Source organism: Myotis myotis, unplaced genomic scaffold (genome assembly GCF_014108235.1).
Source record: "Myotis myotis isolate mMyoMyo1 unplaced genomic scaffold, mMyoMyo1.p scaffold_m19_p_6, whole genome shotgun sequence".
Taxonomy (NCBI): Eukaryota; Metazoa; Chordata; class Mammalia; order Chiroptera; family Vespertilionidae; genus Myotis; species Myotis myotis.
In genome coordinates this window covers 98,148,284-98,174,253 of record NW_023416368.1, presented here as the reverse complement: position 1 = coordinate 98,174,253, position 25,970 = coordinate 98,148,284, and the positions used below count along the sequence as shown (strand labels likewise).

Below are 25,970 nucleotides of genomic sequence, written 5' to 3'. Positions count from 1 at the left end.
CCCCGTAGGGAGCCGACTGCCGCCATTCCCCTCCCCCCGCTGGCGGGTAAGGCGCGAGCGGGTTGAAGGAAGGCGCATGCGCAGGAAACTGAATCCTAACTCGGGGAAGCTTGTTCAATAACCGCGACAATACGCAGGCGCCAAAAAGCCCGTCGGCTTTGTGCGGGTGGGCGGGGCTGAGCCACCGGCGCTAGGGCGTCACCACTGGCTGTTCCGAGGGGGCCGGCTCTTGGCAGTGCGCCTGCGTCAGAGCGCTGTGTGACGCAGGGGGCGGGCGGCGCCTGGCTGCGCGTGCGCAGAGCTTGTTCAAAGGGCCTTATTTAGGTTGCGCAGGCGCCCGCTGGCCATTTCGCTCAGCCACGCAGAAGTTGTGTGATTAGGTGAGTGTTTGTTGCTCGATGTGAGCCGTCCAGTGGCCCCTGAGGATGCCGATTTTGCGAGGATTGCTTGCCCCAGGTCCCTGTAGAGCCTGGGGTGGGATGGGGGGATCCTTCTCAAGGTACGGGCTGCCGCCAGGGCCGCTGGGGCCTGCAGGCCGCGCCGACTCTATTGTGTGAGATGTCGGAGGAGGCGGAGCGGAAGCGCGGCCGCCATTTCCTTGCCTCCACGCTGGCGCCAGGCCGGGCCCCCTGCGGCTTGGTCCTCCGGTAACTAGAGCCCGGGCGGCTTGGGCGGCCCGCCCACCGGCTTTTAAGAGGGTGTTTGGTGTTGGAGTCGCCGGGGTTGGGACTTGTGCCGGGACTTGGTTGTTATTGAGGCGCCGCGGGCCCGCGGGGTGCCTCGCGGGGGAGGGCAGTTCAATTTGAACAATTTCCAGGGCTGACCCTCATCCCTCCGTGCAGTCTGCCTCGACGCCAGGATCCACTGAGAGACGATGATGTTGGGTACCGAAGGCGGAGAGGGCTTCGTGGTGAAGGTCCGCGGCTTGCCCTGGTCTTGCTCGGCGGACGAAGTGCAGCGTTTTTTTTCTGGTGAGTTTGAAGCGGAGGCGGGAGATCGCGGTCAGGGCTGCGGGGCGGGCGGCGGGCCGGGGAGGGTCGCAGAGGGCCCGGCCCGGCTAGGGGCGCCCCCTGGCGGGGCGCGGGCGGTGGCGCGGCCGTTCCCGCAGGGCTGCTCGCGCCCCGGCGTCCGCTGTTACGCAATGGAAACAGCAAAAGCCCCGCCCTCCCGCCTTCTGGGCCCTCTGCTGCGGCCTCTCTGGCGGATTTTTTTCCCTTTGTTTTGGTGATCCTCACCCAAGGATGCTTCTTCCATCGATATTTGGAGAGAGGATGGGAGGGAGAGACATCTATTGATTGCCTCCTACACGCGCCGCAACTTCGCTGTGGATGGAACCTGCAATTCGGGAATGAACCTTCCGTGCGTGGGCGTCGTTCTAACCCTGAGCGCACGGGCCAGGGCGGGATTTTTTTTCCCCTTTACCTACCGTTAAGCACTAGCCTTGCTGTGATGCCTTCGAAAGGATAAATTGGATTTCCCCCTCAACCCTAAGGAAATTGCCTAGTGGCTGGGCAAACAGTAATATTTTGAAAACCTTAAAGTATAACAACTTTACAATTTTGGCATGTCCTTGAAAAGGCGGCGTTTAAAAACTGTCATTTTTAAATCTTAGACAGTTCTCCTGATCAAGATTTGGTAATTAAGTTCTTACCTAGTTCTTGATCTGGCTCCTTTCACAGTTGAGGACACTGAAGCCCAGGCAAGTTCAGTTGCCTAGTAGTTTTTCCCCAAGTAATGTAGGTTTCCTGTATAATTTCTGCCAAAATATCCTTGTTTCCATTAGTGTAAGAGTAGACTGATACACATTGACTTGGAAGAAGTCTGCAGGTTTTGGAAGGACACTTGTAGTATTGACTATCTGAATTTAACGGAATGCAACCTGTAAAACAAGAACCAAGTACACTGGAAGCCACCTTGCAGTGGGCAAGACTGGGTTTGGCTTCAGCTGTTCAGCTTGGAGCATTTTAGCTTTGTAACATTGATCCCCTTCAGGTGAGTATTGGCCCTGCAATTTGGATTGTAATGTCACTGCTAATAAGGTTTAAAATGATCAGAGGTCCCAGACCAAAAGTTGAAACAGATATATTCAGGAAATGCATTAAAATAATAAGGTTCAGAATTAACTTACTGAGAAGTTACAAATGATGTTAATGGAGACATTTGGGTAGTGAGCATTTAGAGATTTTTGTTAAGAAACTTTCAATATTGGCTTTTATTGATGGATTGAGAATAAAGTTTGATCTGGAGGGGATAACAGCTTAATTACCGCGAAGAGACTCTAGGAGTCGGCAGTATCTTGGTCATTTTAGGCTTTGCATGTGATCTACTTTGTTGGGGCGTGAATAGGCATTTCATCAGTATCACCCAGAGGTGATTTTAAATTTTAAATTCTGTATTAACGGTTGTTTTCTTTCCAGACTGCAAAATACAAAATGGGGCTCAAGGTATACGTTTCATCTACACCAGAGAAGGCAGACCGAGTGGCGAGGCTTTTGTTGAACTTGAATCAGAAGATGAAGTCAAATTGGCCCTGAAAAAAGACAGAGAAACTATGGGACACAGATATGTTGAAGGTTTGATTTATGTTGCCCTAGTAACAGTAAATAAACATTAAACAGAGATCTATTTTATCCCTCCTGAACTTTAGGTATTTGACCGCATGGAAATGGTCACCTAAGGGTTTGTGGCAGCGCTTCCTAGATTATCTAAAGACCCAGGAAGTCTGAACTTAGTTCTCTAACTTTCCAAAATTGACTAATTCTAAGCACCTCTTTCAGTATTCAAGTCAAACAACGTTGAAATGGATTGGGTGTTGAAGCATACTGGTCCAAATAGTCCTGACACGGCCAATGATGGCTTTGTACGGCTTAGAGGACTCCCCTTTGGATGTAGCAAGGAAGAAATTGTTCAGTTCTTCTCAGGTATGTAGTCGTGTTTGTTGCTGAGCAGTGAGTTTTGGCTAGCTCCTGGCAACATGACTTAATAGACCTTAAAGTTGAGCAACTGAGATATTTAAACATACTTATATGCAGATGAATTAATATTTTCTTCCTGGAGACCTTCATATAATTTAGACCCATCTTAATGGTGGACATTAAGTATTTTGAAAATGCTAACTTGCCTGTATTTAGTATTGTAGTTCAGAGTAGATCTTTGAGGATTGTCCTCAACAACTTTAACTACTTTCCTCACAATGCTGTTCAGCAAAGTACTTCAAGTTAAAGGTAAGATCCCTAAGCATTAGATCAGTGTGAGTTAGGTGGTTGTAATTTATGGCAGGTGTATATGTTGTAAGACACGTTGGGTCTTGGGACCAGAAATGTCTCTTAACGCTCTAATTCTCTTTATGCAGAAAAACTGATTTAGCCAAGAAATTCTAAATTTACTAAAAGTCAAAGAATAATTGAATGTTATAGTCTTAGTATCTGAAATACAGAGAATGTTTTAAAGTTGTTCTGGGCTTAAAGTATTTGAATGTTTTTATGCTGAAGAGCTGATAAAATTGCATGTTTAGTAGAATGTTTGATCCTATATCTAAAATACTATTACTTGATATTCATGGTGTCATAAACTGGAATTAAGAACAAGAAATCCTCTCATGGTTTAGGGTAGTATAAATTAAAATCCTGACTGTTAGATATGTATCAAGTCCTAATATTTTGCCAGAATTTTTTAGATCAAGTCTGTTTTTATTGTTTTATCTAAACTGGTGAGAATTCAATGCTGTCAACGTTAAATATGAACATAATTTCATATCTTCTAGGAAAGTGCTTTAAGCCCTTTTTGTAAGCTTGGGAATGTATCCACGGAAAGGATTTTTCATAGACGGAATTTCCAGAAGTGAATCATACTACTGTTAGAACATAAAATGCATGATTGTGCTGTCTAGATCAGTTTATTTGTTTGCTGAAAGTTTAGATTGTATGTTTGTCAATGATATACTTAAGCAATGTTTCAATTTGTATATAAAATGTTTAAATGTGTAAATTTTTAAAACTTGAAGTTCCACTAACGTAAAACATTGAACTATAAAAATGAGGCAAAAGGTGTTTCTTGAATTTAGTAAAACTGTTGTATTTAATGCTTGAAACTTTTATTAAATTGTGTAATTTTCAACATTGAGTAGATAAGAGTATTTGTTATTTGTTGAATTCTTAATTCATCCTGTGCTCGGCAAGTTTTTTCTTTGTGCCATGGGTGTGTTAAGAATTGTTATAATGGAACTTCATATTACTGCAATGCATATTTAAAGAGTACTTGTTGAAAGCATACCATTCACCTAAAGTTAAAATTCTGGTTTATTTAAAGCTGTAAGAAGAATCATTTCTGGGCTTGTGATGTTAATATTGCCCCCCTACTGGGGTTATTTGTCCTTGGGTTGAAGGGTTGGAAATCGTGCCAAATGGGATAACATTGCCGGTGGACTTCCAGGGGAGGAGTACGGGGGAGGCCTTCGTGCAGTTTGCTTCACAGGAAATAGCTGAAAAGGCTCTAAAGAAACACAAGGAAAGAATAGGGCACAGGTGGGGATGGATGGTTGGTTGGATTTGTCACTTTTCTTATGGTAAAACATTAAATCCATATTCTCTCTGCTTAGGAATAATAAATATTTTCTAGTCCCAATTAATTGATGTTTGGCCACAATTTTCAAACTTTACACTATGCCAAAGTCCCATAATGCATTCTGATTAAATTTTAGATTTTAAAATTGTTCTTAATTTGGTCTACTATATAATTTTGTAAGATCTATTTAACCCCAATCAATTGAGTTGAGAGACTATGGCTTTTTAAAAAATGTAGTGCAAACCTGACTTTAGCTGTAACACCCACATAGTAAATTAATATTACCATAAGAAAATGTGATACTTTCTGATCTTGTTTTTAAAGTTGAAATGCAACAAACTTTCTTGCTGTATAAATATTCTGCATATATATTAATAAGCATAGCTTTCAAGAAATTGTCACAAAAGGTTTTATTCTCTTCGCTTGTGACTATTTTTCATTGAAGCATGCGCTTACCTATGCTGATTCCTACTAAAAGCATAGGCTGGGGTATTTATTGGCGAAAGAAAATGTGTAGTGTGGGCTAGACTGTTGGTGGAGGCTGGCTTTTTAGCCCACTTGCTATACGTGCTGCCAAAGGATTTAAGACATGAAATGTTGAAAGTTGAGTGGAATCTTTTCCCTCCTAAAACATTTGTTTATAGTACTCCTCTCCACCCCTAAAGGTGGGCTTCTCTGCTCTAGAGGAGTGAGTTTTCTATAAAGTTTACATGAAATAATACAATTGAGTGAATTTCTGGTCATTGCCTATGCAAGTATAAGAAATCTGGCTTTAAATATTAGTCAGTTTCATGGCTATGACTACATTGTTTTCTTGTGTAACTAAATACCTGTATGACATGAACTAATTTTTCCTCTCCCCTCCCCGTTCCCTTCTTCATGAACAACGCTTTAGGTATATTGAAATTTTTAAGAGCAGTCGAGCAGAAGTCAGAACTCACTATGATCCACCACGAAAGCTTATGGCCATGCAGCGGCCAGGTCCCTATGACAGACCTGGGGCCGGCAGAGGGTATAACAGCATTGGCAGGGGAGCTGGCTTTGAAAGGATGAGGCGTGGAGCTTACGGTGGAGGTATGTGAGAATATGCAGGTGTGAGGAGGGTGGTTCTTGTGTGTTGTCATTTGATTGATTGTACTTTTTGTCTTTTAGGTTATGGAGGCTATGATGATTATAATGGCTATAATGATGGCTATGGTTTTGGGTCAGATAGATTTGGAAGAGGTAAGGTAAGAATTGAATTTCTCAACCAAAGGCTACTTACACTTTGTCCATCTAGACCTCAATTACTGTTTTTCAGGAATGTCTGACCACAGATATGGGGATGGTGGCTCTACTTTCCAGAGCACAACTGGACACTGTGTACACATGCGGGGATTACCTTACAGAGCTACGGAGAATGACATTTATAATGTAAGTGTGAGATGAATTCATAAGTCAGCCCTTTCAGTAGAGCAGTAAAAACCTGGGGTCTTAATTCTGCCTAAGTGAAACGGGATGTTATAAATTCTTCGTAACATTAGAAAGTTGACTTGATTCTCTGAATACCTTGTATTTAGTTTTTTTCACCGCTCAACCCTGTGAGAGTACATATTGAAATTGGTCCTGATGGCAGAGTAACTGGTGAAGCAGATGTTGAGTTTGCAACTCATGAAGATGCTGTGGCAGCTATGTCGAAAGACAAAGCAAATATGCGTAAGTGTGATTTCACTTCACTGTCTTGGGGAGTCTTTACAGGTGGTGGTGACACTGACATGCTAGAGGAATGGAATAGAAAGGATGTATGAGAAATGGGTTTGCTGATGGTAGGTTAACTCTTGGGGATGTTAAAATTTTGTGGGTTTTAAAAATTGTGACAAAGGATTTGTGGTACAAACATCGACTTTGAAATATGTCCAATAAACGTAAGGCAATTTAGGTGAATATTTTAAGATAAAAGACTAGTTTTGGAAAGCTGCATAATTAAATCAACTGAGAAGCAGCTAGAATTTTTTTATACCAAAAAATATTTGAAGTTCAGATCTTTGTTTAAGAACTTAGTATTCTTTCACCAACAAACATTTCAATTTTTTTTTTTTTCTCATTTCAGAACACAGATATGTAGAACTCTTCTTGAATTCTACAGCAGGAGCAAGCGGTGGTGCTTACGGTAGCCAAATGCTAGGAGGCATGGGTTTGTGTAAATATCGCTTTAGTGTCTTTTTTTTAAAGCTAACCTTGTATGCCTTTTCTCTCATTTCAGAACACAGATATGTAGAACTCTTCTTGAATTCTACAGCAGGAGCAAGCGGTGGTGCTTATGGTAGCCAAATGATGGGAGGCATGGGCTTGTGTAAATATCGTTAGTTTTTTTAAAAACCAAAACGTTTATATCTGTATAAGTCAATTATATAAGTTAATTTACATTTCATGAGTTTAGCGTATTAAGTTAGGCAAAGGAAAAAGCTTTTAATTTTGGGTCTGACTTAAATCCTTGAGTTATGTAAAACTACTTAGAAGAGATAACTAATTTTAAGTACTTTGTGGGGGGGGCATTAAAAAAACAAGTGGAATTGTTTATATAGTATAAATCTAAAGTGAATGACAGCAAAAAGCATAGGATCAAAATAACTTAAATTTTTGGACAAAATTTATTGGGTATAATTAGGTGTTCAGTGATACCTATGTAATGACAATAGCCTTACTATATCAAGTTATGGGGAACAACCCCACTGATTTCAGTTAAACAGTTTCATAAGTTTTTCTCAAAATGCTTCTATGGAATCATGTGGATTTAGTCCTGCTGACGTGTATGCTTTTGGCCAGTTGGTTTATAAGTGTTTGACTAGCTCAAAGGATAGAAAGGTAGTCTGTTCATAGAAAATAGGCAAAGGGTTACAGTAATGTAAGATCAAGACTCGAAATCATAGATTTAGTTACAAGCCCGGTACCACCAGGTACCACATTACATAGGGAACAAGGTTCTAATGGTCTCTTAACTTAACAGCAAACCAGTCCAGTTATGGTGGCCCAACCAGCCAGCAGCTGAGTGGTGGTTATGGAGGTGGCTATGGCGGCCAGAGCAGCATGAGTGGATATGGTAAGTGTGTTTTTAATATGCTTGCAGTAAGTTTTAGGTAGGTTTTTTTAGTTGGGGGAATATGCAGGCTCCTCTTTTGGCGAAATTGGGTTATTAAATATATGCTTTTGTTTCCTGTTAAAACAGTTTTTAATAACTTAATTTGCAGGCCCAATTTAATGTGGTGGAGGGGGGAGTGTTCTATAAATTAAATATGCAACTTGGAATAATGTAGTCAGAAAACATCTGCCTCCATGTATTAAAACATTAAAAACAGTTCACTTTCTCTGTCTTTTGGTTAGCGTACTAAATTCATTTTAGATGGAGGGAGAATTGAAAATAGTAAAATGGGGGTTGGGTTCAGGACCGTATTTACTAGTCAGTTAACCTAGGATTGGTTTTATTTTTTTCAATTGGTCTAAAGAATGGTGATTTTGGTATTATAGTCTTACCCTACAAAATCCTTTTGCAGACCAAGTTTTACAGGAAAACTCCAGTGATTTTCAATCAAACATTGCATAGGTAAATATTTTCTCAAAAAATATAATTTAAATTCCCAATAGCAAATACTGATATGTTGTGCTGATACTTTTTCTATAGCAGTCAATGGCTCTGACTTAACTCCATGGAGGCTGCCATTTTGGGCACAGTGAGTTGCCTTTAGTCCCAGTCTCACTCCTGCCCACCATGAATAGGAAAAGCAAGACTGCCCCTGTGCTCCCTATTCATATATGCCATTCGATGGACACATTGTTGTTTATGGTAAAATTTTTAAAAATGCCTTGTTTAGTTTTAGAAACATGAAGTAATTTTGCAATTTTTGAAAAACACTAGTTTTCCTTTAAACTTAATTTTCCATGTTGATCCTGAAGCACCTGCTTTTTAAATGGTAGCACGAGAGTCTGGCAAGATTTGGTACTGCAGAGAAAAGGGTTCATTGAGACTTGTTTGGAGTCGGGAGTCCCTTTTCCCAAACATGCTTCTCGCCACTTGGACAGCAGCCATTTGTACTCGTATTCTTTTCAAACTTTTTCCTGGAATGCGATATTTTACTTGACTGACAATGTGATACTTCTCCTGACTTGTCAAATTGATCTCTCTGCAGGCAGCCAAGGAGCAGTGAGCAGCAGCTACTACAGTAGTGGAAGCCGTGCATCTGTGGGAGTGAACGGAATGGGAGGGGTGTCTAGCATGTCTAGTATGAGTGGTGGATGGGGAATGTAATTGACCCTTATCACTGACTCTTGGTCAACATTATTTTAAAGAAGAAAAAACAAACAAAACTTAACAGTTTTGCAATACCAGCTTGTGATTTATGCTTACTCTAAGTGGAAATCAGGATTGAATTAAAGACTTAAAGGTTCATTATTTTTGAACACAAATATTCATCTAGGATGTAACAACTAAGTTGAGTAAACTATAACTGTTAAACAATTTTTAGCTTTTCTCAAGTTAGTTCTATTGTAGGATGTACTTAAGCAGTAAGTATATTTAGGTTAAAGAAGTTGAATTATGTTAAATGTTGCTCTTACATCACATCACATCGAACACTTCATGGAAGCATGTTGAAAAAACATGCTTTTTTGTAAAAATATAGGAGCTGTGTCTACAATTAAAAGTGAAACATTTGGCATGTTTGTTAATTCTAGTTTCATTTAATAACTTCCAAGGCATGTAAGTTGAAGCTTTTTTTAAGTTAATGGGAAAATTTTGAGACGCAATACCAGTACTTTAGGATTTTGGTCTTGGTGTTTGTATGAAATTCCGAGGCCTTGATTTAAATCTTTCATTGTATTGTGATTTCCTTTTAGGTGTATTGCGCTAAGTGAAACTTGTCAAAATAAATTTTCCTTTTAAAAACTGCACTTTGTCTTGTCTGTGCTTCAGTGTCACGTGGCCTGTTTGTTGGGCTCTATGCCTGCCTGGGCATAGGTGACAGTGGCCCATGTCTCTGGCTGTGATAGAGGCTCCCCAGTTGAGGCTGTTGTGTAGAGGTCTTCAGACTTCCCTCCAGTACAAGGTAATCATGGCTTTGGGCCCCTTGTGGACGGGCTCTGTGTTTGTGTGCTGTCTTTGACTTGCTAAGCACTTGCACAAAGCAGAAGCAGAAGTGCCCTCACTGCATGCTGCATGTCCACAGGGGCCTTCAGGCATGGCTGAGGAGGAAGCATACGGCAAAGGGTGGCTGGAGCTGTCCTTCATAATTGGATGGCATCTCTTCCAAGTTTATTTTATATGGATTTTAGAGGAAGGGAGAGAAAAACATTGATTTGTTGTTCCACTAATTTTTGTGTTCATCGGTTGATTCTTGTATGTGCCCTGACCAGGGACTGAACCTGCAAACCTTGGTGTATAAGGACAACACTTGAACCAACTAAGCTACCCAGCCAGGGCTTTGCTTTTTGTTAATCATTACCCGAGGATATTTTTCCATCGGCTTTTAGGAGAGAGGGAAGAAACATTGACGTGAGAAACACATTGATTGGTTGCTTCCTGCATGACCCCTGACAGGGCCTGGGCCAGGGAGGAGCCTGCAGCCTTGGCCAAAATTGAACCCAGGACCCTTTGGTCTGCAGGCTGACGCTCTATCCATTGAGCCAAACTGGCTAGGGCTGAGTTTTTTTTTTTTTTTTTTAATATATTTCATTGATTTTTTACAGAGAGGAAGGGAGAGGGATAGAAACATTGATCAGCTGCCTCCTGCACGCCCCCCCCCTCCCCCACTGGGGACGTGCCAGCAACCAAGGTACATGCCCTTGACCTGAATAGAACCTGGGACCTCCCAGTCCATAGGCCAACGGTCTATCCACTGAGCCAAACCAGCCAGGGCAGGACTGAGTTTTTATATGAAGTGCCCCCTCCCCCCAAACTAGAACATTTGTTTAGAAAAATTCCAGAGGTGAAGTAAACTGTAGAAATGGGTTTAGGAAACAAGTTACAGAGGTTAAAAAAAAGGGGGGTAAATGCCTGGGAGGGAGGGTGGTGGTGGGGGGGAGGTGCAGGTGTGCTCCTAGTAGGGAGAACTCAAGTTTTCTTTTTGAAATTGAGGTTTTAATCTTCATTTTTGCCTCATTCCCAAAGATCCAAGACCACTTACGACAAGCATGTCAAACTCAAAGGCTTAACACGGGCCAAATAAGGTTATGTGGGCAGCAAAAAAACCCCAAAAGCTTCAATTTTCATAGAAATGTAGGTTTATTTTGATAGAGGTGTTGAACATAAAGGGCTGAAATAAATGAGTAATCATTGACATAAAATAGAACATTTTGATATTTTTTTCTTGAACATTAATTTATCAGACAATAACTGCACAAATTAATAAGCATAATGCAAATAAACCTATTTTTCTTGTTCTCTGAAAGCGAAATATTTCCTGTTTGCACATACCAAACTAGTCCAAGACTAATGTGGAAATCGGCTGCTAAAGTATTCACTTTAGTATTAGTGGAGAGAAATGGTGCACCTGTGCATAAGGGAAATAAATGCAACACGATTATAGTAATCAGTGAACGTCGTAGTTCGTTATAACGATATTGTAAAAGTTACGAAATTTTTATTAAAACGTTTCTTACATAACTGTTATATTGGCTGGGCCGCAAAAATATTCATTGTTGGCCACAGGTGGGCCACGAATTTGACATGCTTGACTTAACGAGCAAAATTCATTTCCTTTAAAGCTCCTGAAGGAGAAGACCACATCTTTTTTTAAAATTGATTTCAGAGAGGAAGGGAGAGGGAGACAGAAACATCAATGAGAAAGAATCATTGATCGGCTGCCTCCTGCACACCCCCTACTGGGGATTGAGCCCGCAATCTGAGCATGTGCCCTTGAATCAAACCCAGGACCCTCCAGTCTGCAGGCCGAGGCTCTACCCACTGAGCCAAACCAGCTAGGGCAAGACCACATATTTCTGAAATTAAATCATTATTTAAAGTCTGGTAGACTAGATTAGGGCTAAAATTTGACATTTGCTAGAAAATGCTCTAACATTAGGAATTTAAAGTATAGTTCCAGAAGTTCCTTCAGTGGATACTTAGACTGCAATTTGGAAACTACCACTCATTCACCATCCCTCTAGACTAGTAATTTTTAACCATTTTCATCTAATGGCATACAAACTAAAATCTGCAGTACACCAAAGAATAGATTTGTGTGTGTTTTTGCCAATCTGATAAAATAGGTATGATTTTGATAGATTTACAAAACAAAACAGTAGTAATTGCCTACTACTTTTGTTCTAAAGTGACTAAAAAATCAGGTGCCTATCTACACTAATAAAAGAGAAACATGGTAATTGGCATACAACCGCTACCCTTTTCATTGGCTAATCAGCGAGATATGCAAATTAACTGTCAGCCAAGATGGCGGCCGGCAGCCAGGCAGCTAGAAACTAACATGAGGCTTGCTTGCCTCAGTGACGGAGGATCATTGGAGGAAACCAACGTTCCCCGCCTGCGGCTGCAGGCCTCTGAGCAGGCAGTTTAAGAAACATTGTAACAAATACCGCCGGACTTCAGCCAGCAGATTCGCAACATTGTAAGCAAAGGCCAGAAACCTACTTTCAGCCGTGGAGGCCTAAGAGCTGGAGCCAAGCCTCAAGGTAAAGCTGGCCCAGAATAAAAAGAAAAAAAGGAGCGGTTGGGAGCTTCAGTCACTCCCAGCCTGAAAACAGCCCTCAGCCCCTCACCCAGACTGGCCAGGCACCCCAGTGGGGACCCCCACCCTGAAGGGTGTGTGACCAGCTGCAAACAGCCATCATCCCCTCACTCAGGCTGGCCAGGCACCCCAATGGGGACCCCCACCCTGATCCAGGACACCCTTCAGGGCAAACCAGCCGGCCCCCACCCATGCACCAGGTCTCTACCCTATATAGTAAAAGGGTAATATGCCTCCCGGCACCGGGATCAGCGTGACGGGGCAGCGCCCAAACCCCCTGATCGCCCTGCGGCTCTGTGTGTGAGACAGGGGGCGTGGCCCCAACCCCCTGAGCAGCCCTGCTCTGTGCCTGATAGGGGGGAGCTCCCCAACCACCACCCCCCCCCCACGGGCCCTGCTCTGTGTGTGATGGGGTAGAGCCATAACCTCCCCATCGGCCCTGCCCTGAGTGTGAGAGTGGCAGCGCCCCAACCCCCTGATGGGCCCTGCTCTGTGTGTGAAGGGGGCAGCGCCCCAACCCCCTGCCTGATTGGCCCTGCTCTGTGCGTGACAGGGGGTGGCGCCGCAACCTCCCCATCAACCTTGCCTTGAGTGTGACGGGACGGTGCCCCAACCCCCCAATTGGCCCTACCTTGAGCGTGACTGAGGGTGGCATCACAACCTCCCAATTTGCCGTGCTCTGTGCATGATGGGGCGGCGCCCCAACTCCCCAATCGGCCCTGCTCTGAGTCCGACCAGGGGTTGCACCTAGGGATTGGGCCTGCCCTCTGCCACCTGGGAGCAGGCCTAAGCCAGCAGGTCGTTATCTCCTGAGGGGTCCCAGACTGCGAGAGGGCACAGGCCGGACTGAGGGACACCCCCTCCCCCCCGAGTGCACAAATTTTTGTGCAACGGGCCTCTAGTCTATAATAATAAAAGGTAATATGCTAATTAGATGACATCTTCATGATGTCCTTCCTGATGGGGCCGGAGGGAAGCCAGCCTGGGCCCCGGGTGCCTGCAGGCGGCTGGAGGAGGGAAGCAGCCGGGTCCCAGGTGCCTGTGGGAAGCTGGTGCAGGCAGCCGGGCGAAGGAAGGCCTACTCTTGCATGAATTTCGTGCATTGGGCATAAGTACTAGAGGCCCGATGCATGAAAATCTGTGCATAAGTACTAGAGGCCTGATGCACAAAATTCATGCAAGAGTAGGCCTTCACAGCTGCAGTCTGGCTGCCTGGATCCATCCCTCACAGCTGTAGTGGCTGCCTCCATCCCATGGCTGCAGCCCCGGCTTTGTCCGGAAGGACATCCGGTCTAATTAGCATATTATACTTATATTATTATAGATTTCTGGTACCAAGGACTGACCAATCAGATGCAATTCTATCATATTCATACCAGACGGCTGTTGTCATTTTTTAAATTTGACAGTCGGGAAGAGAGGTCAGTGCCCTTGACTGAAATTGTCAGGTATTGCATGTTTTAAAAATGCTTGCAGCACACCGGTTGGAAGTTGCTGCTTGCTCCAGACTCATTAGTTGTATTGATTAGCTGCAGATAAAGGCTTGTACTCTTTGGAGCCTGATGTGTACATTTTGCTCTGACAAGTGCTGAAGATATTCTCCTTTCTTCCTGGGTGAGATTAGTTTGGTGGGTCTACTCAAGTTTAAGTCTGTAGGTGGCAGCAATGCACGAAGATGTGCGTGGGGCCCTGCAGACCCCCCTGCCCTGCTGCATGCTCTCTGCTGGCTGTTGGTGTTGCTCTACACGTTGGGAAAGGGCTATGGATACACAGGTGTTGCACTTGGAATGTATCCTGTCGCTTGTCCAGCAGGTTTAGAGATGATTAATTTTCAGTGTGAGCACTGGTGTTCACCTACAGTCTAAATAAAACTAGCATTGGCTGAGTTATTAAAAGTGTGTGGATTGGAGATACCTGGTGTTGAGAAGGCTCAAGGAGGGGTCCATCCTTGAGTTCTTCAGTTAATTTGTTTTACATAAAGAACATTTTTGTTGAAAACATTAAGGAAGGGAAAGAACTAGAAACATGGAGTAAAGCTAGTGAGTAAGAACATTCTGGTTCTTAGGAATCTTACGTTCCGTGGGCCAGCATCCTGGAGCTTGTTGGGAACGACCAGAACCTCCAGACACTGTCTGCATTGAACACAAACCTCCATGCCGCCCCATCAGCCTGTGCACGGCAGCTTGAGGAGCGCTGCCTTCGGCCATCTGTCTGTCACTGCCCAGGTTCGAGGGTTCCAGACCAGAGGGTCCCAAAGGTCAGGTGTATATCTGATGTCTGAGTGGAAAGTTTTCCATGCAGCTAGATATTGGTAACTGGCCCAAGCATTCTTTGTGAATAGTGCTTGACCATTTGTTGCTTGAGGGTTAGGAGGGGGGATGAGGTTGGAGGAGAAAATAAGTGTGATTAAGGGAAGAGCACTAAGCGTGGCACAGTGGTGGGCATGCCATGTACTCACTGAGCCTTCAGAACAGTCCCTCAGTGGGGAGGTGTTACCCTGCTACCTTTTGTACGTGCAATGAGAGCTAAGGCTCCGAAGCCGAAGTGATGTGACCTGCCTAAGGTCCTCAGCAAGCCGCAGTTCAAATTGGGTGCCTTGAAGACAAGGTACATGCATCTAATGCCAGACCAGTTCGAGGCAGCAGGATGCAAATGTCTGGGGAAGAGTGAATATTTAAAAAGCTCAGGGTAAGGTTTGAAACCCTGCAGCTTGGATAAAACATGGCTTTGGAGTTAGGCATGGTTTTAGAGGCTGGCTGCACTGCATGCTGGGACCTAACTTCACGGAGCCTCTGTTTCCCATCCATAACATAAAAGTGTATTTAAGGGAGTAGCTGGGAACCTTGAGCCAGGCTGTGGAAGAGCCCTCCTGAGAAGGAAGAGTCAGGGCCTCCAGCAGGGGCTGGCCAGCTGGAAGCAGTGCAGAAGGACTGGTGGGAGGTACAGACGGGCAGTAAGGTGAGTGCACTGAGGGTGGAGAAGGCTGAAGCCCGGTCCACAAATGGACTGACTTTTGAGGCCATTGACCGACTGGGGGAGGGAAATGCATGTGCTCAGAGGAGGAAGTCTCTGCGCCAGTTTTCACAGCCCACAGCTAACACCTGTCCTGACTCTGCTTCTGAAATGCAAACCCCAAGGTGCTTCCCCTCAGGTGTCTCCATGAGCTTGGACGACAGGTCACTTCCCAATCCCACCAATGGATTTAACGGCCCAAGTTGTCCTTGGCTCACTGGGCAGAGCACAGCCTATACCCCAGAACCCAGCAGGCTTCACCCCAAACACGGCCCCCAAAGGGTCTATTGTCCCGAAACGGAGCTTGTCTGAGGGGTCTTCAGAGGCTAACTCAGGTTGACACAAGCTCCTTTATTCCCTGCACGAGAGTGAGAAGTGACTTACAAGGGTGTGAAAGGGCCCATTTCTTGACTCAAGCAGGGAAGGCACATAGGGCAGTGCGGGGGAGAGGAACTGATTACTCACTACACTAGTACAACTGCTGCAAAATAGGTTAGTTCTTGAAAAAGTGAAAATGACAGTAGCAAAACCATGAAGTTACTTCTGACCCTAAACCGGTGATGCAGCCAACTGAGAAGGAAGCTTCCATCCAGAGTTCGTTCCATACAACTCTGAAAGCGCTGGCAGCCGGCCCAGGAACGGCTCTTTCCTTAGATTCCCTTGGGAAGCAGCTCCGAGCCTCGAACCCCTGCAGTTGGCGCTGTTCTGAGGCCTCAGGAGCCTGTGGAGGAGGAGCAGCGCTGCAGGAGCAGGGTGTGGCAGCTGTCACACACGCGCACGGGCTTGGGGTAGGAGGGCAGGGCCAGCTCGTTACTGGAGCACGTGTTGCAGAAGATGTGGCCGCAGTTTCGGCAGTGGTGCTAGAGGACAGAAGAGAGGCAGTCACAGGACAGGATGTGCTCCCTGGTCCACACCCAGGCTAGGCTTGCAGCCTTTCAGAGTTCATTTACTAATTCCAGGTCCCTCCCCCAGAGACATGCCAATTTGGAAGGAGTTCTTCTAGACCAGGGGTGGGGAAACTTTTGGCTATTTATAACAAAATTTATAATTTTACATGCAAAATTATCAACTTAAAAAAGTAGCCTGCGGCCCTGGCTGGTTTGGCTCAGTGGATAGAGTGTCAGCCTGAGGACTGAAGGGTCCCAGGTTCGATTCCGGCCAGGGGCACATGCCCGGGATGCAGGCTTGATCCCCAGTAGGGGGCGTGCAGGAGGCAGCCAATCAATGATTCTCTCTCATCATTGATGTTTCTATCTATCTCTTCCACTCCCTTCCTCTCTGAAATCAATAAAGATATATTAAAAAAAAAAAAAAAGTAGCCTGCTATCTTTGGTTAAACATGTAATTAACTCACCCCTAATGCCCTGGCCTGGCCAGGCCAAATGATTTCATGGGCCTTATATGGCCCGTGGGCCGCGGTCCCCACCCCTGCTCTAGACCTTTATTTCTACATTTATGTTCCTGAACAACCCATGGAGTGCGGGTGGAGTGGTGTGCGCTAGGACTAAGGTTCTTTTTCTTTAAAATGCGTTTTACTGGACTTGGGCCCGGATCATCAGTGACAGCTGCATTTATGGCTCCTTTACTGGTCCGTCTTGGGGGGTGACGGTGTCTTGCTTTGTAAGCTGAGCTGCCACACGTGTTGGGCGGGCACAGAGCAGACGCCAAGACCCGGACCTGTGTGGCATCTGCTCCTCCGGGCTCTACATCACTGCTGCCACTGCCACGCCCATCAGGCTGGAAGCTGGACCTCAAACTAGTGTAGGGAGAGCCAGGCGTGTGGAGCCCCGCCGCTAGCAGGCCTTGTGAACAGCTGGTCTCAAAGGCAGCCTCGCCTGGGCTGCTGCTGTTCTCTTTAGAATTTGGAAGTTTTGCTTCCTCTTTTCCACAGAGGGTTTTAACGGGACACGCGAGAATGTGCATCTATATGGCAATGGGGTGGTGGTGCCAGGGTGGCAAGCATTCCCCTTTTGGTGAGGACTCCCTATTTTGCTTGGGAATCTAGCCTCTGGCTGTCCTCTTAACTGGCCAACCATGGTCCTCAATCCTGGACCAAAGGCTGGGTCCAGGACCTGTTCTCAAGACCTGGAGGCGGGCTATCCAGGCAGAAAAGCAGGCTGGGAGCAGGGCAGCAGAACCAAGTGCCCTGCCCAGGTGACCTGTGAGCTTTGGGTGCTACTTGGATGCCTGTCCCAAAACCCGCTGCCCATCGGTTGCCCACTGATCCTTTTTTCTTGACCAATTTGGGCAGATTTTGTTTCTGTTGCTTATGAAGGCTTTTCAATGATACATTCACTTAGACCAGTTCTGTACACAAGCAGCCCAACTCCCAAAGAAACTGCCAATCACTGAAAGGACTGTGCTGGGGACAAGGCCTGTGACTGACTGGGGGCACCCTGCATGGGCCAGCACACCAGGCGTGACCACAGTACTTGGCTTGTCCCAAGGGCTCGTCCCAGAACCAGAGGAAGGGGAGCCCAGCTGGGTACCAACCCAGCCCCTGGGCACACATACCTTTCTCCGGGAGATGGAGAACTCCTTCTCACACTGCTTACAGTGGGTAGCTTCGTCATCTTTCAGCCAAGTGTGGCCCTGGGAGGAAAGCACATTGATGGCCGGCTCCTGTGTTCTGGCTGCTCAGTACCCAGTTCCCCAACGGCCTCGTTCCTCTCCAGGGACAGACCTGGCCTGGCCTGTGGCTCTGGTTTTCAGCCTAAGCACGCTGTCCCCTGGGCCTTAAGCCGGATTCTCCAGGCCCTGTTCACTACCTTCCAATAGAGGCCTCTGGCTGAGTCCTGAGAGTCAGGGTTGCAGCTCCAACCCTGGATGAGGCACTCTGAAGTGTCTCTTGAACTGGCAGGAGGGAGAAAGGTCAGCCCTTTAGCCAGACAGAAACCATCCGCCACAGTGGTCCCTGTCACGGGAAGCACCGTGGGGGAGGCACCTGAGGCTCTGAAAGGGGCCCTAGAAGCATGATGTCTATCTGTGTGCCCTGCAGGGCACACACAGCCCAGCAGCCCGGCCGTGACATGGAAGGAGCTTTCCCTCTACAGGGAGGGTAGACAAACAGACAGTTGTTCCAAGCCCAGTGCTGGTAGGTGCTGCGACCCTTTGCTGCCTCTGACCTGTGTGCGCTGGAGGGGAGATGCCCCATCATCAGGTCTCTGCTCCAGCGTATACTTGGGGGAGCAGCTGGCCCTGCTGTCACCACCACCGGCGGGCTGTCCCTTCTGCTGAACTGCCCTGGGCCACCTGGCCACACGTCCCTGCTCGGGGGTGTCACGCTGCTCTTCCCAAAATGACCCAGCCTCCTGCCCCCTCAGGGTGTCAGTGGCCCCTGAAACAGCGCAGGCCCCACAGGGGCAGGGAGGGCTCTGGTCTCACTCGGAGGAAAGGCCTCACTCTCACTATGAAAAACACCCCCGGCCTCTTTCTGCCGCCTTTCGCTTCCTTCACCAGGGCACCTGCATCGAGGCCTGTGTCACTCCAGCTGGTGGCAGGGGAACAAGTCAGGAGACGGTTCCCGTGGGCCTGCCGCTCACCAGCACGGCCAGCGCAGCGGCACTGCTGCTCAGGTCTCACCTGACTTCTGGGGAGAAGACCCAGGCGCACGCAGGGTATTAGCATGAGCTGACCAATAGTCACAGAGCGGCTTTTATGCTAATAACAGGAATAACTCAGTACCTTCAGCGCTTTATTGACTTCCTTGATGTCTTCCATCTTCAGCTTTGACCTTTAAAAAAGGAGAGAGAGCAGGTTTGTGGGGTAATAACTTAGGAGTATAATATGAGTCGTTCTAAAATGTTTCCCACTTTTTTATAATCCCAGAATCGCCTCATCCACCGGCTCCCATGTCGAGGGCTGAGCCGAGCCTGTGGACTGAATCTGGCCCCCAAACAGACCGTTTAGCCTGCCAGGATCGAAAATGACTGAAATACTGCAATCGTTTGAGAATTCTCTCACAAAAGCCCAGGGTTCTGGGTCTCTGGGCAAACATTCCTGCACGTGACTGCTCGGTGCGGGGAGGCTCCTGTTCCAGGCACCCACACCCGCAGGGTCCGGCCTCCTGCTGACCGCGGGGCAGGGGAGCGCACGGCCGCTGGTCCTTGCTCCGTGTTGCTAGTGTAAGAGCATTTAGCCACATAAAAGGACAGTGGTCAAACGGGCAGAGTTAAGCTAGAAAACACAACACACTCATTTGTGGGGAGAATGGTCTGAGCCCTTTCTCTTCTTTTCTTTTCTTTCTCTGACCACCACACAAGCGTTATTTGCACAAGCTGCGTGAGATGGTGCTGGTCTGTCCAGGGGAGGCCGGCCGGCCTTTCCTCTCATACCTGTCACTGAAATGTAAATTAACACAACTGCAAGGGCAAACGATTCTGAGCCCCTATTTTAATTATGGTAAATTATGATCATTTTTTCCATCACCATGCATCCTCTATGCTCTCTTCCACCCCACCCCCTCCACCCTGCAATCAGCACACTGCTGTCCATGTCCATGAGTTCCCTTTTTCCCCTCAATCCCTCAACGCCCCCCAACCACCTCCACCACCAAAGCTATCTAATCTAAGGGTCAAAGTGTCAGTGCTCTGAGCATCAGGGCCTTTAGAAAACCCCATGGCTTTCAGGAAAGATCACGCCCGCGCCCCCCCCCCCCCCCCACCGGCCCCCGCAGAAATAGGCCAGCAGATTGATGGGCCCGAGGCTGCCCGGGATGTGCCGACTTCGGAGCCACAGCACAGCTGATGTCTGCAGGGGGCGGAGGGGAGGACAGGCTTCCCCTCTCTATCCCCCGTGTGGTGTGGGCTTGCAAGGAGAAGGAAGGGGAGACAGCACGCAGCCCTGCTCGGACTGCACAGCCCGGCTGCGAGTCAGGCGGCAGCAGGGCAAGGCTGCCGAGTGCAGGGCTGTCTCCAGACCAGGCCCAGCCACATTTCAGGCTGAAGCCCCTAGAACAGGAAGGTGCTCTCGACCGCCTGCGGGCTGTCCAGGCAGGAGAATGGTGCTGGTCCCTGAGAAGGGGGTGCACCGGGGCACAGCGGACCGTGCCAAGGCGTCCTTCCCTCCCTCCCTCACCACCACTGCACCCCCAGGAGCCAGCTGTATGCCAGCCCCACACCTGGTGCTCCTTGGTCTCATGGACACCCTCAGAGCTCCCTGTGCTCCAAGCGAGGGGCAGGTACCCAGCCTTGCCCACCGCCCAGGAGCCCCCCAGGGTGGGGGCGGGGCAAGTACCGGCCAGAAGAGAGCAGTGCCGGGCACTCAGCAGGCAAGGCGGCCGGCGGGCCTCAGGGTGGAAGGGTGGTCGGTAGCCCTGAGCTGGTCTAGAAAGATACAGCGAGGGGGCTGGCACCCTCACCTCACATTCCCACCAGAGCCATACCATCTCCTTTCTTACTGCTTTTGTGGACCAGCCTCCTGCACTGCTTTACCTAAATGTTCCGATTTTCCAGCCTGAGAAACCCTAGGGGTGCAGATCTGTGTCCTGGGTGTGTGTTTATAGCTGATTCTCATGTTGGTCCCACCTCTGGACCTTCCTGGTCCCATTGTATTCAGCACTGGGCCTGAGCACAGGCTGTGCTGGTCACAAGAGCCCCATCTCTCTGGTCACTGCGCTTGTGTGAGGACCCAGGTGGGGGCAGTGAGTCAGCCAGGGGTCTGGGAGAGCCGCAGAAAGAGAACTCGTCTCACAGACCCTGCCGGGCGCCATTCTGCCCCCAAGGGCGCCAGACTGCCTAGGAGGTAAGCAACAGACAGGACAGCAGGGTGGGGCAGGGACGGATCCTATGGCTTCTTTTGCTTAAGCCAGTTGGAGCTGGATTTCTGTCACTTGCCACCAAGGGTCCTGACTCATAAGGGACAAAGCTGGTTTGGAACTGCAATGATCACACACATGGACAAGCTGCACGATTTGCAGTGTGACCCATCTGAGTGCCTGGCAGGGCAGGACACCAGGGGGCTGTCCAGTCAAGAGGGAGACAAACTCCCAGGGTCTGCTTGGCTGCAGCACCGCCCAGCGGAGATGGGGCTGGCGGGGCGAGTGTTCCCCGGGGAAAGGCAGGCGCTCGCCGCAGGCCAATTCTCAGCTCCAGGGCTCCCGGTGCTCCAACCTCGGGCAACCCTCTCAGCAGCCCTCTGGCTCCCTTGGGACCAGATGCTGTGTTAGTGAACAGGAGGGCTCTATGCCCATGAGGTCTCACTTCTTGGGGGCACCCCTGAGTAGCTGGCAAGCCTCCCTGACTGGCTCCCCCTCCTCTGACAGCAGGACATAGGTTTGGGACTTGAGTCATGCAGTGGCCAGACTCTTCACGGGGAGGGAGGGGAGCAGGTTCTTACTGGCTGAGGTGCAGTCCCATTTCCTGGAGGGCTTGTTCCTGCTCGTCACAAACCTTCTGTAACTCTGCCTTCTCGTCCTGGAGCGCTCGCAGCTCCTAAAATGAACAAACCAGATACTTGACACAGAACTGAAAGTCCTTTTTATAAGGTTTAGTAATCATAGCAACAAGCAGGTCAGAATGTTTTTTAAGAGTAAAAGGCAGCCAGCTGGCGTGGTTCAGTGGCTGAGTTCTGACCCATGAACCAGGAGGTCACGGTTGGATTCCGGTCAGGGCACATGCCCGGGTTGCAGACTTGATCCCTCATAGGAGGGCATGCAGGAGGCAGCTGATCAATGATTCTCTCGTCATTGATGTTTCTCTCTCCCTCCCCTCTCTGAAATCAATAACAATATATTTAAAAAAGAGTAATCACTAGCTTGCTTCTCCAGAACAGGTGAGTGCAGGGGAGTAGCTCTGCAGCGGACGGTGACATGGGATAGGAAGCAGCTGCATTCATCAGGGACATTCAAAGCAGTCACCCTTGCAGGGCAAATAAGGCTTTACCTGTCTGAGTTTCTTTTAAAATATCTATCTATCTATCTATCTATCTATCATCTATCTAATTAGAGGCCCGGTGCATGAAATTTGTGCACAGGGGTGGGGATGGGGGGGTCCTTCAGCCACGCCTGCACCCTCTGCAATCCAGGACCCCTACACCTTTTTCTTATCTAGCTAACCTCTTCACAATTAAAAAAATTAACTGAAATACCACCTACTCTCGGAAATCCTCTCTGAACAAATCTCTTTACAATCTGCTTCAAGTATTTTATAGTATATCATCCTTTTTCTTTAACAGCAGCTTAGAGTGGATGCCATCTGCTTCTCATTCTTGCATCTGATTTTTTCTTCTTGCTCTTGTAATAGCAAAGCTTATCCAATTACACTTGCCCTTCAAGGGCATATATTTGGTTCAGTTTCTAGTTGGCTCTCTGCTTTTTTTTTAAGCAATAAATTTGGGTTGTGATAGTAAGCCTCACTTATAATCAAGCCTGTAGGTCTCCCTATCTGAATATTTCTATAATACCTATCACTTTAGCATATCAGAGATTGTGTTCATTTATAGAAAATAACAATAAATGTCACCTGATCATTTGATCTTCTAGTAATATTTTATAGGAAGATATATTATTCTAGTAATTTAACATTACAAAACTGAGGCGTGCAGAAAGAAATCACATTGAACAATAAAGAATGACTCAAATATCAAAGCATAGTGCCCTTAGGGCCTCCCTTGTCCTGTGCCTCAGATATCATAGCATATTACACAGTTCACATGGAACTCAGTTTCCTTTAAAATAGGAAGGGATCCCATATTCATAAAGCAGCTACTTCCACACATATTTTTTAATTTAATTCACAGCACATACTCTTTGTACTAATTGTTGGAAAATCACCCTAGCAATTGCCTCTTCCTCTCTGTATTGTTGACTTACATTCTGATGTCATTACTGTGCTTTTATCAGCCACTCGCTCTAATAAGATTGTGAATTATTTAAGGGCAGAGATCATGACTTGAGCTTGTGTGTTCCCTGTCATGGTGCCTAGATAAATACTCAAATGCCATCCAGTCCAAATGACTGTGATGAGAGAGGCCCACCATTGCTGGAGACCTCTGATTTTTATTTAAGGGGCCTCACTTGTTCTGTGCCTTTACAGAGGGGTGAGTAGTGTCTGAGGGGATTTGAGGAAACCCAGACAGAATTCTCGTCCTAAAAGATTTTGCTAAGCTGGTGCCCAGGACCACCGGGCATTTAGCCAATTAAAACCTGGACACACAGCAATAACAAAGGCACTGGTCTCCTACTGCTAATGCCCAGGGATCAAACCCCAGCCTGCAGGAACTCACCCCGGCAGTCAGGACCAGGCCACTGGTTGGACCTGGGCTGGTGCTCCTAACTCTGGGGAGAGGGAGACTTCCCGTGGCTGCAGGCTTCCCATCTTTGTCGGGTTAATTTGCATACTCTCCTGATTGGCTGGTGAGCCTAGTGGAGGGACGGTCAATTTACATGTTTCTATTTTATTATATAGGATATCCTATACTAAAATGGCAATATGCAAATTGACCCTAACAGCGGAATGACTGCGAACAACTGGTCACTATGATGTGCACTGACCACCAGGGGGCAGACGCTCAATGCAGGAACTGCCCCCTGGTGGTCAGTGCGCTCCCACAGGGGGAGCTCCGCTCAGCCAGAAGCCAGGCTCACAGCTGTGAGCCTCTCCTGCCTCCTTGGCAGTGCTAAGGATGTCCGAGTGCTGGCTTAGGCCTCTCCACCTGGAGGACGTGGGCTGATGAGGGCCAAACGAAGACCCAGAAAAATAACTTGGGGTCCAGGGCTGACCCTGGGCGCCGTGGGGCCTCAGCCTGAGTTGTGGGCACTCCCCCAGAGCCTGTTAAAACAGGCTTGTGGGCAACGCCAAACACGTTGTTTTGTTTCTGTGTGTGTGGGGAGCGGTGGGTGTGGAATTCAAAACTTACACCAGAGTTCTGAAGTGGAGTATGGGCGTACGTTCTATGACAGCAGAGCTTTCTAGAAGTCCTCTGCCCCCTCTGTTGCTTCCCTCCCTTCTGCGAGCTGAGTGGCGGCTGAGGAAGCTCTCTCCTCCTCAGTGACCCCCACCCTGGCCTGGTGGGCGCTCTCACAGGAGGCGGTAGGCACTTTCCGACAGAAATCAACAGGGCCTTTCGCGGCTCGTTTGAGTTGCGCGGCGGCACCCATCACCACGTTAAACAACAAAATCCAGGCCTGGAGGCTGCCCCGCCCAGGACCCTCGTCCAGAGGGGAGGTGTGGGAAGGCCACCTGTGGCTTGCAGACCCTGAGCCCGGCACCAGCCCCGCCCGGAGAAGCCAGGGATGCACCCAGGTCCCTGGATGGCAGCTCTGACCAGAATGTCCCTGCTGGGGAGACATGGCAATTCACTGTGGGCTGCCCAGGGCCAGGAGGGCCCGGTCCAGCCAGATGACAGTCTGTGCTGGCCCCCCACGTCCCCGCACGGGGACTGCACTGCAGGGTCCAGGCCGACCCTCCAGAGGAAGGAGGCGACCCCGGGACAGACTCGGGTCTGGATAGGGCAGACGGAGGCCCTGGGCCAGCGGCGTCCTGGGGATGACCACGGGCCAGGCGGGCCTCGGGAGGCAGGTCACCTCCCTGGCCGAGCGCAGGCCCTCCGCAGAGTGATGATGTTTAGTGGTTACTGTTTTCTCTCTTGCAAACTCACTACCCATTCTCCACACAGTAGCTGGCGATGGCCTTCAAACGAAGTGGATTAGGCCCCTCCAACAGCTTCTGGTCGTGCTCAGAATAAAACCCAAATTCACAGCTGGGAGGGCCCCGCTCGAGACCTCGGCTCAAGCGCCTCCTCCCTCCGCTGGTCACTCCTCAGCCGCAGCCTTCTTCCTGCTTCTTCACCGCGACACACCTCACACCGCCTGGGGGCCCTGGCTGGCCCTTCCCGTCTCCGGTGATTGTTCCCAGACCACCCGCCACACTGGGGACCGTCTCCTACTCCAGTCTCTTCACAGCACTCACCACCGAGTCTCTGGTTTGCTCACCGGCTTTCGCTCAGCCTTGCCCTTTCCTCCGAGAGCAGAAGCTAGGAAGTGGGGGCCGGTGCCTCCCAGCCGGGGAAGCAGAGAGCAGCACCCCCACCCCCCATGCTGGCCGCTCTCTGCCCCAGGACAGTGCCACTCACCCTCTTCAGCCCTTCCACTTGCTGCAGCTCTGCCCGGAGGAGCGACGAGGTGTCCTTCTCACACTGCAACTCCCGTTGAAGAGCCTGTCTTTGCTCTTTTTCTGATTTCAATTCTTTCTCAAGACTTGAGCTATTTTCCCAAAACAAATGTGAGTTAGTCTCTGAGGGAGATTTTCATGGTAAATCTACAATCCAACCCAAGACACCACAGAGGAAATGGAATTCACAGGAGACTGAATTCCATTTGAGCCTTAGACCCTTCAGCAAAGCATGGAAACATGGCTGCCCCCCCCCCCCCCCCCAGCTGCCTGCACACCACAGCCCAGGCCAGGAGCATGCAGGAGGGCGGGCGTGGCATGCACCCGACAGTCCTCGCACGCACGCAGAGGAAGGGACTGGCTCTGACACTCAGGGGCGCACAGCAGAGCCCTCCACCGAGATGGATCCTAACGACGGAGGATCCTGTGGGGGGAGCTGTGAGGGTTAGGAGTTTGTGCCCCGTTTCCTCACTTGTGAAATGGGGTACACACACGTCTCTTCTCTCCTCATTGGCTTTGCACTTCTCCTCAGCACCCCTGCCCTCACCCCATTCCAGCCCTGCAGGGGGCA

General features: G+C 48.3%; 2 protein-coding genes across 20 annotated transcripts in view; one reads left to right on the top strand and one right to left on the bottom strand.

Moving 5' to 3' along the window:
* The first annotated feature begins 243 nt into the window (after nucleotides 1-243).
* Nucleotides 244-9,486, top strand: HNRNPH1 (heterogeneous nuclear ribonucleoprotein H1). 18 transcript variants are annotated; one of them, XM_036312441.1, is made up of 14 exons: nucleotides 245-380; nucleotides 843-971; nucleotides 2,418-2,573; nucleotides 2,778-2,921; nucleotides 4,385-4,523; nucleotides 5,459-5,637; nucleotides 5,716-5,787; nucleotides 5,864-5,976; nucleotides 6,123-6,258; nucleotides 6,653-6,712; nucleotides 6,806-6,895; nucleotides 7,550-7,642; nucleotides 8,094-8,143; nucleotides 8,727-9,486. In XM_036312441.1, exons 2-13 carry the CDS (start codon nucleotides 875-877, stop codon nucleotides 8,141-8,143), a joined length of 1,329 nt encoding a protein of 442 aa, XP_036168334.1. In that variant the 5' UTR covers nucleotides 245-380; nucleotides 843-874; the 3' UTR covers nucleotides 8,727-9,486. The 18 variants fall into 18 exon arrangements, with proteins under 18 accessions (XP_036168333.1, XP_036168325.1, XP_036168334.1 ...); XM_036312443.1 differs by having other exon boundaries at nucleotides 5,843-5,976; nucleotides 6,806-6,865; XM_036312439.1 differs by having other exon boundaries at nucleotides 5,843-5,976.
* Nucleotides 9,487-15,621: 6,135 nt separating this feature from the next.
* Nucleotides 15,622-25,970, bottom strand: part of RUFY1 (RUN and FYVE domain containing 1) — a 55,723-nt gene continuing 45,374 nt past the window's right edge. For both annotated transcript variants that reach the window (XM_036313266.1, XM_036313267.1), the window contains 5 exons: nucleotides 25,362-25,491; nucleotides 21,627-21,721; nucleotides 18,975-19,023; nucleotides 17,805-17,882; nucleotides 15,622-16,150 (listed from right to left, as the gene is read on the bottom strand). In XM_036313266.1, coding sequence (XP_036169159.1) covers nucleotides 16,004-16,150; nucleotides 17,805-17,882; nucleotides 18,975-19,023; nucleotides 21,627-21,721; nucleotides 25,362-25,491 — 499 coding nt within the window. In that variant the 3' untranslated portion in view covers nucleotides 15,622-16,003. The remainder of the gene's footprint in view (nucleotides 16,151-17,804; nucleotides 17,883-18,974; nucleotides 19,024-21,626; nucleotides 21,722-25,361; nucleotides 25,492-25,970) is intronic.

Bases quoted from the DNA above. Each gene is read 5' to 3' on its own strand.
- HNRNPH1 (XM_036312429.1), top strand. From the start codon at position 875: ATGATGTTGGGTACCGAAGGCGGAGAGGGCTTCGTGGTGAAGGTCCGC. The intron at 2,574-2,777 runs GTTTGATTTATG...CACCTCTTTCAG, and splicing joins GGGACACAGATATGTTGAAG to TATTCAAGTCAAACAACGTT. The intron at 5,638-5,715 runs GTATGTGAGAAT...TTTGTCTTTTAG, and splicing joins GCGTGGAGCTTACGGTGGAG to GTTATGGAGGCTATGATGAT.